At 42.9% G+C, this 13,774-nt stretch overlaps 1 protein-coding gene across 1 annotated transcript in view; it reads right to left on the bottom strand.

Moving 5' to 3' along the window:
• The window catches only part of LOC311207045 (neural-cadherin-like), a 39,592-nt gene that overhangs the window by 870 nt on the left and 24,948 nt on the right, over positions 1–13,774 (bottom strand). The window contains exons 19-32 of the mRNA XM_084282923.1: positions 13,556–13,649; positions 12,574–12,758; positions 11,738–11,970; positions 10,523–10,800; positions 9,301–9,515; positions 8,851–8,978; positions 7,892–8,019; positions 7,597–7,720; positions 7,334–7,514; positions 4,881–5,047; positions 3,961–4,225; positions 3,006–3,186; positions 1,386–1,639; positions 308–462 (exon numbers count right to left, since the gene is read on the bottom strand). Of these exons, the coding sequence (XP_084139049.1) occupies positions 308–462; positions 1,386–1,639; positions 3,006–3,186; positions 3,961–4,225; positions 4,881–5,047; positions 7,334–7,514; positions 7,597–7,720; positions 7,892–8,019; positions 8,851–8,978; positions 9,301–9,515; positions 10,523–10,800; positions 11,738–11,970; positions 12,574–12,758; positions 13,556–13,649 (2,588 nt within the window). The remainder of the gene's footprint in view (positions 1–307; positions 463–1,385; positions 1,640–3,005; positions 3,187–3,960; positions 4,226–4,880; positions 5,048–7,333; positions 7,515–7,596; positions 7,721–7,891; positions 8,020–8,850; positions 8,979–9,300; positions 9,516–10,522; positions 10,801–11,737; positions 11,971–12,573; positions 12,759–13,555; positions 13,650–13,774) is intronic.

Below are 13,774 nucleotides of genomic sequence, written 5' to 3'. Positions count from 1 at the left end.
GTTTTCTACAAACTGAAAAAAAGAGGAAAGTTCAGATACACTCTTTGAGATATGGCAGCCTCGAGCTAAATCAAGAACGCTGTGTTCAGAGCAGCCCTCTCAAAAGTGGCCACAAATAACCAGCATGAAAAGTATAGCTTGTGTTGAGATAGAAACCTCCAACTCAGAAAGCACTTCAGGTAAAAAAAATAAAAAACTAAAAAAGGCCAATTAGCTAACGACAATAAAGAAAAAAATATATAAGGCCTGGAAAAGGAAGAGGAGTAGAAAATAGATGTGCAAAAGGTGAATTGAGACTGCATCATACCTGGTCACGTTCTCCACCTCCTTCTTCATTATAATTTAAGACATTTTCTCTAACATCCTCCCAGCTTTCACGCTCTTCAGGAATGTGGTAAATTCCTCCTTTCCGAAACCCTGAACTTCCCCACTGACTCCACACTGTGTAAGAGACCAAGAGAGCTGGAAGAAAAAAAATAGACATATTTGTTGTATGAAGTATGACAAAACATGACGCATGACAAACAAGCAGTTATGTGACTCCTGAGGTATTAAACCATCTCTTAATTTGACAAACAACTACCCGTAAGAAAAGTGTAATTGTTAATACATAAACAGCTTATATTCAGGAAGGTCAAGAGTCATCTATGTATATTACATCATAAACTTCATTAAAAGGGTATTTTACTTACCTAAAGGAATCCATTTAAATAGAAGGCATTTTGGCCAGTCTCTGGCCTTTCACCAATCCTGAGTAAATAAGATACCCAAAGTAAGTAAAACACTGTTTTAATGAAGGTTACAAGTGTAATATAATCACTGGAGTCTTTACTATTCTAAGATGCAGTTTTTCTTATTGATATGAGAAGCAGTTCTACAGCAAACTAAAATTTTGGCCAAGGTGTGCCTAAAAGTGCACACATTGTGAACATTTCTTTCTGCCCCGCACTCTTAAGCAGGCTGGCTTTTGGGAGTGTAAATCCTCTAGAGAAGGATCTCTGCCTCCCTAATATGTGAGTAACACATAGCAGCTGTAGGCCCTAGTAAGGGTTTGGGGCAGGTGGGAATTTCAGATGGATAGGGCTGCACACATAGCTGGAAAATCCTTATTTAAGAAAGACTGAAAGCAAGTGATTCTGGAAGAGAGAAATCCTAAATTTGCTTGAAGTGACTTCAAGCAAGTAAACTGTAAATATATGTCGATTCCTGTCTCTTAGCATCCTCAAATGAACTCCCAATTAGTGATCTCCAGAAAAGGAGAAACACTAATCACAACGTGAGGGTAAAGCAGACTTGATTCCAACAAAGAGCAAGGTACAAGATTAAAAAATAAAAATTAAAAAAAAAAATAGTAAAACAACAACAACGAGTACTTGTTTTCCTACCTAGGAAGACAAGGAGACACATGCTGATTGCCAGAATAGAGCCGGAGCTGAGCCCAACAGGTCTTCCAGCCTTCACCTGGCTGATTTCACACCATCTTCCCTTGTAGCCTTCGGGGCACTGGCAGATGGTCTTGTCCTGGGACTGAGCCACGCAGGTACCCCCATTCCTGCAGGTCCAGCGTCCGCAAGGTGATGAGGTACAGTGTCTGAGCCCAGTAAGGCTGTCAACCACCTCCACTTTCCCAGCTGGACACCTGGCCAAGAAAAGCACAAGGGATCTTTCAGGCAGGCGATGCACTTGGAGCTGCATGCTGCATTGTGCAAAGTTTGTTACTACTTTGTTAAAGGCAGCGATCACAGAATGCTCAGGCAAACCACATGTTGACATTGAGAGCATCAAACAGATGCAAAATCTAACAGTGAGCTAGTGGACTCACGAAAATGTGAACATATATCCAGAAGATAAGCACAAGAGCTTCGTTCCTGCCTTAAAAAAGGGATTTATCAGCTTCTGAACCCTTTTTCTACAGAGGTCTTCAAAGCCCGTAGCAGGAAATGGATAGCTGAGATTAATGGGAAAAGGGCTAGTGAGTGCTTAGAATAAGCTTTGTGATGTTCATTTGGACCTTTGGGAAAGAGACAGTCATTGATCTGCTCAGAAGGACCCAGCTTGTCTTTCAGGACTTGGATCTGTAGAGAAAGTAATTTCTTCTGATATGTAATTGGAGAGGCCACGAAGGAATACTGTGAGCAACACAGCTCTGCTCTCTGCACTCTGAAGAAAAAACACTCATGAATAGATAGAAGAGCCTTCATGTTGTTTTTTTAACAACAGCACTGAAGAAAGGAGTGTCCCAAGGCACACTTTGGACCATCTCACAGCCTCCTTCAGCAACACATTGCTAGGCCTCAGAAGCACAAATTTTGGCTGAATTGAAGGCATTCAAGTAGTACCTTCTCCTACTCCTGCATGGTGTTTTGTTGTTGTTTGTTTTGTTTTCTGAGCATGAAATATAATGCTTGTATTTTGATTTGCATATTTTAATGTAATTTCTGAATATTTTCTTTACGAGTTGACTCTTTCCCAAGGAACTAACTGCATGGGATACCAGGCTGGTGGGCTTTGGTTCTGACCCTTGGCAGCCAATTTTAGAACTCAGTTTTGTGCCAGTCTGGTTTTGAAAGTCCCATTGCTTCATACAAAGTATGACTAACTTCAGCTTCTTTACAAGACATATATATCATATATTCTCTCTATACAAAATATATATACGTTGTACTAATACAATGCATATTTTCACACAGACTAGCAGAAAACAAAGCTTTTGCAGTCCAGCTTTTATCAAAGCGCATTTCATTTCCATGCTGGCCTGTGTTTTTCTCACCATGGGAAAAAAAGTGGTAGAATAAGTAGGTTGGTCCCAGGTCAGACTTGCAGGAAAAGGCAAGTTTGGCCCACAGCAGGAGATGAGATGGAGAGCAGGAAATGTGTTTGGGATGCCCCCTCTGGTCAGAAGCAGCAGGGAATTTCACTGTTAAAAGCAATTTGTCCAACCTAGAGTGGAAAAAAAAGAGCTTCCCAACCACCCCTGGGTGAAAAAAAATGAAAGCTTAATGTACCGGCATTCGTATTTTCTCCACAGGTCTACGCAGAGGAAAGGGCTGTAACAGGGCTGGCTGCTGCAGGCACTGGAATGGCATCCCATCGTGACACCCTGCCGCCTCCGAATTAAGCCAAACTCTGTGCTCTTGCCTTCCACAAGAAGTGGCTGACCATTCAGCTGGACGTCACGCAAACAACCTGCATAAGGAAGGGGAGTGCACATAGGAATACGTTGAGTTAGCAACTTCCCTACCTTCCTTGCCCCCAACACATACGCAGGAGACCTTAAAGCATGCTGAAATACAGAAAAAAATATATTTGTAATGATCTGTAGATGACGTATCTGTTTTATTTTAGAAGAGCTATAGGACATGTGCCCATGTGCTCTACCCCCTCTGCAGATTGACAATACTTCTCCAGAACAGCTTGATTGTACCAACGTAACAATTTAACAGAGCTGTGCTATGGACCAGAACAGCTCCCCTAAATCAATCTAGACTTAAAATCTTAGGAGTGGAGCTGAATGAGAAGCAACACACTGGAAAAAGCTGTCTTCTATTCAGTCACAGTCTCAAAGTCCTAGCATCCCCACCCTAGGAAATGGAGACAGCACCACGGATTGTCTCCCAAGTCTTTCTTGTCTTTCCAGGACATGTTGTGTCTGTTTCTTAAACCCATCCAAGGGGAAAAGGGATTGAAGATCACAGCACAATTTCCCTGCTTCCAACATTTGACATGGGAAATGAAAATACGAAGTGCTACAGGAGATTTCACATCTTCACTAGGACCAGCTACAATGGTAAATGGAGAGATGAACACTAGCTCTGACTTCCCTAGCAGATGAAGTGGGGTTTCATGGGCACAGCAGCCTGTGTGGGAGTTCTTACTTGTGTTTTAGACTCTCCAACATACTCAAAGATGGCACCTTTAGGTTGCAATTGCCTTCTTTTCAGAGTTCATCACATCACTTACCTTGGAAATCACTCTCTGAATGACTGGGAAAGCGGTTTCCCAGCACAACGCTTGTCCAATCCATTTCAAACCATCTGTTCGTGCCCAAGACAGAGGTCACTTCTTGATCACCTCCACCGCTGTTAACACGCAGAGTAAATTCGTTGTTGTAGCGCTCCATGGTCAGCAGAACCCACTGGCCATTATTAATGCGTAACGTCGTCATTCTCAGAGAGTGATTCTTGTCCCCCAAGCTGATGTTAACGCAAAAGAAACCCTCATCCACCTAAAAGACAATAAAGACCTTTACTAACAGAAATGCACTTGTGTTATTGCACTGTCCTGTCCCAAACCAAATCAAACCAAAAAAAAAAAAGCAAAAACCACCAACATGGGCCTGAGCTTTTAAAATTGAAATATCACTCTTGCTTTTAAGGGTGTGAAAAAGTCTTTATTCACAGATAAAAATTGCCAAAAAAATACTTCAGGTCCAGGAATGATCAGCTTCTTTCTTTACAGGCCACTCTCTCTCCTAACTCAGATGAACCTTTTTATCAGTCTTCTCCCTGGTGATACCCATCCCTGTCTTCCCAGCTGACTCTGCCCTTACAATTGTAATAATTAGCCTCTGCCTGGCTAATATAATCCAGACAGCTTTTTTTTAAATTTATTTTAACAAAAACAAATATGTGGAGAGAAGCTTTATTGCCAGAGACAGATAAAAGCAAAGGGAAAAGGCAAGCAGGACAAAAAAAGGAAAATAAAGCTGTGCTTTATTTTTCACAACACAAATAAGAGCAGTTGCCCTCATGTGGTGAATTCTTGCTCTTCATTACATTACAAATAGGTGTCCTTAACCAGAAACTGCATCTACGTCTCCCGTTGGGATACTCCACGACAAATGAAGAGGACTGGAGCAGAAGAGCTTTGGGGGCACCCACCTCCAGCCGCATGTACCCGCTCCCGTCTGCGGAGGCCAAGCTGAGCAGGGTGCTGCGGGAGATGCGGGTGCGCACCATCAGCCGCACCCGAGTGCTGCGAGCGCTGCGAGTGCTCCTCGGCTCGTAGTGGATCCAGCTGTCCCTTCCAAAAGCCCACTCTGGAAGAACTAAGCACAACGCACACACAAAAACAAGGAGGTAATCTCAGAACGAGCTGCTCTTCCCATCATCCCGGGGAATCCACTTGAGAGTCTTCCAGCAGAGACTTTGATGAATTTGCTTCCATTTTTGTGGAAATCAGTTACCACTAAACCCAGAGCCTGGTGCTTTTATGAAGCAGGTTCCCACTTCAGCCTCATTACCTGACAGCAGTCCTAGGTCTCCTCATTCTGGACACAGCCTGCTTGAAAAAAGAAATTTCTTCCAAACAAGAAAGGATGTAATCCAAGTTTATGGCTATACAAGAAGAATGCTGACTCACCAACATCTAAGCTGAGGTCAGAACCACTTAAATAAAAATCCAAAAAGTGCCAAAAAATGGGTGGTGGGGCACTTAGTCTGGTTCCCAGGACATGAACCATCATACGATAGAGACTTAACTTCTGCATTCTCTTTCTCTCTCACTGTTTCTCCTCTCTCTTTTCCTTCCTAAAGTTATTTTTCTCTTTTAATTTATTGCTTTGTATCACTCTTCCTACCCCACTGTTCTCTTTTGCTCAATATCTCTGCAGCAGCAGGCTCTAGCTGATGAGCAGGGATGGATTTTCTCGGGACACTACAGTGATTCCTGACCCTCGCTGTCGGCTCCTTGCTGTGTGTGCAGCTCTGCCATTTGTAAAGCATCAGCTCAACGCCAGCATCTGCAGCCCAAAATATTAGAAGAAACCGGAACCAATCGGAGTTTTCCTAATACAGCAGGATGTGACTTGTGGATTTTAAGTAATTAGTTTCTGAGCACTTGGTTTCTCACACAGTGGTGTGGGGTAGGAATCAATACAGTTGTCCCAAAGAAGCAGCTGGGCTTATGAAGCAGCATCCCAAGATAATGCAAACCAGAATAAGACTTAAATATAGGCAGATGTTTAAAAACCAGCATCATCTGTCTGCAGAACATTAATACAAATAACTGAGCTATATTGACCGCTTACGTGGTCATTATAAACACTTGAAACAATGAAGGCTCCAGGCCTAGAATGTGCCAGTCGTGATGCCAATCCTCACCGCAGCAGACAAGCTTCCACTGGGTAATTTAATGTCACCTTTTAAGTCTTGTGTGGGAGACGGAGAAAGAAAGAAAGGGGCTGGCTGCTTGCAGGGTGTTATTGTTCTGTATGCAAGAAGGAAAAGTAAGAGCACGAAGCTGAAAGGATATGTGCAATACACCACAAATTGTGTCTATTAATCACAACGCATTGATGCAATGCTACCTAACACGTGCTCCTTTCCAACTGATGGCTGCTGCTCATCCTCTCCCGTAGCTCACTCAAATTAAGGGGTTGAGGGAGCAAATTCTCCTCGCACGCTACGCAAAGCCCCAGGTGCTATGGGGCGCTGGTCCTGATAGTTTGTTACAACCAACCCCATCATTCCTACCTAGAGGGATCAAGCAGACTCAGGGCAGGTAAAGTCCCAGTAAACACCTGTAACTCCTGTCTGCTTTCTGCTTCTGAGCAAAGGCTGCTGAAGGTATGTGCAGGCCAGAGCCAACCTCAAGCATGTGTGCCCTGCACATGGCTGCGGGCAACTAGGAGCACTTCACACATTAAAGGACTTATTTCTTAGATTTTTGAATTGTGCTAAAACTTAGTAATTTCTTACAATGCCTCTGAGGTTTTCATTACAGCTCCTTGTATGCTTTTGTTCTCTGATGCACATTTCATGCTGATTTTGCACAGGATACCACATTTGCTGGAGCTGGCCTCGTGTTATGTCCCCACATGAACCCACCGCTGTGGTCTAAGGGCATTGCACAACCTTCAATTCATTCCAGTGGCAGAGGGAAATGTAATTATCCCCCTTTTATGGATGGAAAATTGGACCTGAGGACTTGAGGGTTGTGTCCCCAGGTTTTACAGATAGAACATACCAAGCTGGCACCTAACCACTCTTAAGACCACTGCAAGCTGACGAACAGCACCGTGTTCATTAAACTATTATTTTTGATCAGTATGGTCAGAGGAAGAATGCCCAATGCAAAATGTTTCATCTTTCTCCACTGAGAAATAAGGTGTTGTGATGAAAAAGGCAAACCCACCCATCTAACCACTTGCCACAGGTCTCATCAAGACCCCCATCCGTGACATTACCTGTATTCAACACGCGTTAGGATATTTACATTGCTGCAGATCTAAATCACTCCCAGAAGGCAGCTCAAAGTGGTGGCAAACAGAGCTGCGTGTTTGATGCTGTTCCCACAGACCCTTGCATGAATTTCTCCCTAGAACTTGCAGTACCTTTGTCACAGGCTGGTCCAGCGTATCCTGGGGAGCAGTCACAGCGGAAGAAGTCCCAGCCACCAACACACTTGCCGTGGACACCACAGGAGGCCACCCCAGCGCTCTGACACATTTCATCCGTAAGGACGCACCCGGGAGCGCTGTTCAAGGACTCTGCAGGGTGCTCTAAATCATACACCTAGGCAAGGACAAAGGGAAGCATCACACCAGGTGTCCACAGCTGACACTGGTAGATCCCAGGTCGGTTTTAGCAGCCCTACCTTACTGTCAACAACGACGTTGCGAATGCAGCCAACAAACCCTTTGAAGCGCTTTTGTGAGGTGTGGTAAGGCGAAGTCTTCTTAACGCCCCCCAGCTGCAGGGGCTGATGGCCACTGAAGAGCCTGCCCATGTTGAGGGGAAGACAAAGAAAGAAAGAATTAGTGGAAAGAATTACTACAGTTTGGCTGAATTTTCTTTTCCTTCTCCCTCATCCTTTTCCTTAGATCTTTTGAGCTATTATGTTTCCAGTTTGCTTGTTGTTTGTTTGTTTTGCTTGTCTGTTTGTTTTTTACCTCCAAGTTTCCACAGTCTCTTCAGAAGCTTCACAGGCAGACAGATCCACTGGGGACATCTTCTTACCAACACTGTTGCTATCTCTAACTGAGCTGTTTACGCAGTGGTCAAGAACCAGCTTCACTTTCTGGAGAAAGGTATTATTTAAAACAATTGCATCTGGAGACACGCGTACATTTTAACTACACATTTTCTTTCACTTAGCAGAAGGGGGATGTTAACTAGCGGTTACATTGTAGGAAACTTCATTAAAATACTAAAACAGTTCTATACACTAATCTGGAGAGTTGGCATATAACTAAGGAGCTGTACAAACGAAAAGTCTGATTCTACCATGACTGGGCAAAGTCTCTGACAGGGCAGAGAGAAGGCAGGATTTTCTTGGAGTTTGCTGCCAAATCAGAACCCAAAGAGACAAGCTAGCAGAGCAGATATCTGCCAGGTCCCCTGTTCCAGATCCTGACATACTCACTGCTTTCTATTATGGAGGAGATAAGGGGGTAACCAAGCAGATGGCTTCACCAGTGTTACATCAGCAAGAAGTTCCCCTTACACAAAAGCATTTCTGTCTTCTTTGTGAGTCACCTGGTGGTGAAATTTCACTCCAAGAAATTAAGGATATTTCACTTCATCAGCCCAGGGTGCATCTCATCCCCTGGATTATCATAAATCCAAGTAATAGATCATTAACAGATCATTAGTAATAATAACTAATAGATGATAGATCATTAAACAAAAAACAGCAGGGTCCATGTCAAAGCTGGGTCAGACTTCTAAGGCCTTGTTCTGATTGACTGCCTCAAGACTAAGGGGATATCTGAGCCGACAAACTTCAGTCCCTGCCCTTGCAGTGATGGGATGATTGTTGAAAAAGCTCTACAGACACAAAAAGGGGTTCTGAAGGGGTTCTAGATACAGGAATCAGTGCTTTGCCAGGATTGCCCATATTTACACTTGCCTTTCCATCATTTATAATTTTTATGTTGTGCCAGCGGCGATCTGCGACATTCACTTCTGGGGACAGCTGCAGGAAAAGCTCGCCAGAGCCATGGCTCACAGTCAGCACCGGGACACCACCAGAGAGCTCTGCAGAGAAAAGACAGTTACAGGATAAACACCCACCACGTTCCTGTATGCAACCGGCTGTGTCACCCTCAAATTTTAGTCTGAGGAGCTCTTTAGCCAGTGGAGGGAACTCAGTTTTAAAACATCCAGCTTCTAACACGGTGACAGGACACACACTGGGCATGGTGGCAAATCAGTCTGCATTCTCCTTATTCACCAAAACTAACTTTCTGAACCTTTTTATTTTTTAAATTAAAAAAAAAAAAAAGCCACCAATACTTTTAACTACAAGTAATTCACATTCACGCAACCACACAGAACAAGTACCCATGAAGTCACTTACCCAGTGCCATGAAATCTTTCAGCTCTCCAGGCTGCCCCCATGCTACTGGTCCCTGGTACAACAGAAGGCCATCGGGGACCTCAGTGATAAACTCCAAGAAGATGCGGCTCTCAAAGCAAGGCTTGAGAGGAGGGAACCAGGCGTAACCGCGGCCTCTGAAGCTGTGCTTTGTCTGCTGGCAGTCTGGCCCGTGGAAATTAGGAGAGCATTTGCATCTATTAAAAAGAAAAAATTAAGAAAAAAAATATCCGCCATGCGAGCAGAACTGGCTAAAGGCATACCCCACAGCAGGACCCTCCACTCTGATCACAGGAGCCTCTGATGCCTTGGCCATGGTGAGAGTTAAATAAGCACTAGCAAAACTTCCATTATAAAACGTCCTCCGTTCACTTGTTTGTACAGACACAACTTATCTTTAGATCTAAATTATCTAAGGTAAGATTAATTGCCTAATATTAAGCAAGATAATTCTATGAGTAAATGGTGGAGCCTTCCTAAAAGACCCCTCAGAAAACCACTGAAAATGGAGCAGAAGTAAAGGAGCCTCAGAACTGAGCAGATAATACGTGGCAGAGTGCTACCAAGGATAACAGTGTTTCTGGGCAGCAAAATTTCTCTACCTGATTACACCTGAGCAGCACTGTCAGGCTCAGGTCTTAACTATGACCAGGGCTTCTAGAAAAGAAGAGAAGAGCTCCTCAGAAAAGGCTGGTTAGTTGTTTCAGCCTTCCTATGCTGGGATGACCATTTTTAAGCAAACATGCTTAAGGTTTCCCTTCTGGAAGGGTACTAGGCTCATTCTGAGCTAGCACAGTCCCACTGTTTTTTTCATCTTCATGCTATTTTCTCTATGAGACGTAATTTTTGAAGAAAAAAATCAAGGCAAGGAACATTTGGAAGATGTTATTAAGTGACGTTATGTGACATGATTAAAATGTTTAATAACATTGAGGTAGGCTGCACGAAACAAAAGACATTTTGCAGGGTGACCTTAAAGGAACCATGACTGCCTGAAAAATCCCCAAGGTTTCCCTGGAGGCTATGACAAACCAAAGCACCTACCTGAAAATAAGAGGTTTATTTGCAGGACCTGTGTGAAGTCCAACAATCAGATCTGTCACAGCGAGAAGCCATGCAATGACACCTCCCCAAGCCTCCTGTCCTCCTCCCCACACACCGAGCAGAAGCACTCTGCCTGCACCCCGGGCAAAGCCCCACCAACCTGTAGCCCAAATCAGTATCCACACACGTGCCACCATTGAGGCAAGGGTTCGTCTGGTACGAGGAGCAGGAGAGATGGGGACTCTCCCGAGCCGCACAGCCACACAGGGCACTGCTCAGGACTGTCACAGACACCAGCGAAACACTTCCAGCTGTGGTGATCGTTGGCACATGACTCTGCTCATGCCTGCTGCTGCATCCGCTGCTGTGAGTGCAGTTTGCAGTCACACATTCATCAATGCCACTCTGGGTGATATTTATAGCCAAGATGTTTTCCAGCTGTGGAGAACAATTAGTTGCATTCATCTGACTTTTCCACAAAGGGGGAAGCTCACAGATGACAGACGTGAAAAGCCCAAGTCTTATTTATTCTCAAAACTGGTTGCTGTGCCATTTCCTTCCAACATCTACCTCACTCTGTCCAGTCAAAGGCAGTTCAGCCTGGTAGCTGTTAAGGCAAAAGCCTTGTTATATAAAGTCATTTACAGTGTGAGTGAGCACTTAGAAGACAAAAATATTGTCATATTCATCATAAGTAGAGTGGATAAGTTTTATTCGCTCATAGTTCTGATGGATTATTTACATAGAATCTGAGTTGTACTTTTAATTTGGATTTATGCCTTAAAATTGAGAAGGGTGAACTGGCCTTGGCAATGAAGAAATACCTTTTCTGGCAACAGTGAGTTATTACTGCAGCACTGATTATAAACATAGCTACTTTATTAGATTTTAAATGCACATTTCCAACCTGTTTCTCCACTGGGTAATAGTTATTTTACTGCTATGCCCTCTTAACCCAGGAAACTGGAAGTGTTGAGTGAACACAGGTTTCTGAGCTTCAGCTACAGAACATTTCTGTGTAGGAGAATATAAACTGAAATATTAAGACCGCATGTACAAAGGTAATTTACACACTCTTTATACAGGATTTTACACTCTCTTCCATAGGAAAAACATGTTTACATTCCTAAAAGTTTGCTCAAGGTGTTTGGGTGACTCAATGTGTATTTATAGGCTGGCTTCTAAAGCATTCATATTTGAAACTTTAAATATAAATGTTAAAGGACTATTTGGCATTACTGATTAAAATTATCCATTTTTGTCACACATTATTCCCTCAGTCATTCTAAATATGCACATTCACTAGGCAGTGGATGTTATCTGAGTAGACACAACGGGAAGACGCTGTGGTTTCATATGTAGCATGAATACTTACCCATGCTCTGGAGGCTGCTACATTGCCATTAAGTTTTTCTGCTTTATAATAGGGTGGACCATAAACTGCAAACCAAACATCAACGCCTCGGGTTTGACTTGGGCTATTTAACACACTGAAAATGTGAACGTTTTCAAGTGGGGCAGACATGATTTCTGAAAGCAGCTTCTTCATCTGGTTGTATTTACTCTCTTTTTCAGGGGATTGGGATATGAACTCCTCTGGGGTGATATCTGTAAACAGAATTTAAAAACCTGACAAACACTTATCTTGCAACTGTTGTAGCAATAAAAGAGAGACAGAACAAATATTAAGGCTGCAGAAAATGCACTCAACTGCAAATTTATGAGTGTTTTCATTTTTAGGCTCTGAAATTTTCCGTGCTGGCTTCTGCTTAGGATTTGTGTAATGAGGCTTTTTAATTCTCATTCATTTCTATTTTTTTTTTCATTCTTTTAAATCAGAAACATGGTCAAGATTTTATTTTTTCACAATGATTGAAACAAGCTGGCGAATTTCAGGGAGCCAGTTGTTCAAATGAGGATTTTTTTCTGAAACATAAATTGCTGTTTTGTTGAAAAGTCGATGTAGAAATCTTGTACCTTTTCTCCTGCATCAGACAAGCATTTCTTGCTGACTTTTCTCCAGAGATATTCCTTACACGCAGTAAGGACATGTCAGAGAACCATGCAAATGAAGATGCATTTTCAAACCTTTATCTATCAAGCCATTAGCTCCTAAGTTTAAGGGCATTAGAGTTCTAAATAACACAGTAGTAACATTGAAGAGGTAGATTTCAGTATTACAATTCTTACATACTTCATCACCTTCCTTACCTTTTATTCGTATAGAACCAGCATTACGGAGGGCATCGTCTCTGATCTCCTTCACCGTAACCTTTACGGTTGAGACAACGTCTGGCCAGACTCCATCAATGACTCTAACTCTTAGGTTGTATGTTCCTGGTGGGGTTCCTTCCTTAATAGTCAGCAAACCTGAGTTATCATTAAGGATAAAGTACCTGTAATAAGAGTTAAGCCAAGGAACAAGCTATGAGAAGTTAAAGAGCTGAGAAGTAATTACTATCACTGATAGTTCCTCTGATCCACTTTGTTTTGGGAAAGCTACCAAAGACAGCAGATGTGGTCCCTCATGCAGGGACAGTGCAGAACAGAACATTTTTACATTGTCTGTTGGCTCCTAATGACCTCCATCAGTATATTGAGAAAGTTTCTTCCTGCTTCTATGCCATAAAAACCATGTAGGGAGACTCAGGCTACTACAGGCAGAACTTCGGAAACTGTGTGAACTCCTAGTTCAGATATAGTCATCGAGAGTGACTCACAGCAGGCACAACACACATCTCAACAGCACGTGGACATCTCGGCCCTGCTCATAATCCAGACACTGTGGTGGGAACACATCCAACACACATAACGTTTAAGAACAGTGGTGACACTGAAATACCAAATTCCAGGAGCTTGGAGGAAAGAGGATGGAAGTCAGGGGGTATTTTTTCCGTAGTGGGTCATTGATATTTTTTATGGATATGACTATAAATGGGGAATTGTGAATGGTGTCCTAGTGGATAGGGCACTCCATCAGGCAATGGGAAATGGATCAGTTTGGCATTTGGCATTACTTACTCTCATTTCACACTCAGAAAGGTTTTTGGAGAGCTACGCACATGCATCTAACCAATAACATGCTTTTGCACACTTGTTTTCAAAGAGAGACAGTTTAAATACATTCTGTGTTTCAGGATCCAGGCAAGTTTTCCATACATTTCACCCAACTTCCATTTTGCTCTCTAAATACCTTGATGTTTTTCCTTCAAATTGGTAGATTTTGCGATCCCAGTCATCATTATCAGGGGCACGGACTTGTCCCAGGATGGTCATGGGTAGGATACCTAAAACAACACAGCATGTAAGTGGCATAGTCAGAACGATACCATTACACAAACAGATCAGCCACTCCAGTTTTCCTGGTTTGCCTTAGACCTAAAACCTCCACAGAAATAGTTGTGATGATTCT

The sequence above is a fragment of the Netta rufina genome, assembly GCF_964035555.1.
Source record: "Netta rufina genome assembly, chromosome: 2".
In the NCBI taxonomy this organism is placed as follows: domain Eukaryota; kingdom Metazoa; phylum Chordata; class Aves; order Anseriformes; family Anatidae; genus Netta; species Netta rufina.
The sequence above is the reverse complement of the archived record's forward strand: the minus strand, read 5'-3'. Positions and strand labels throughout refer to the sequence as shown.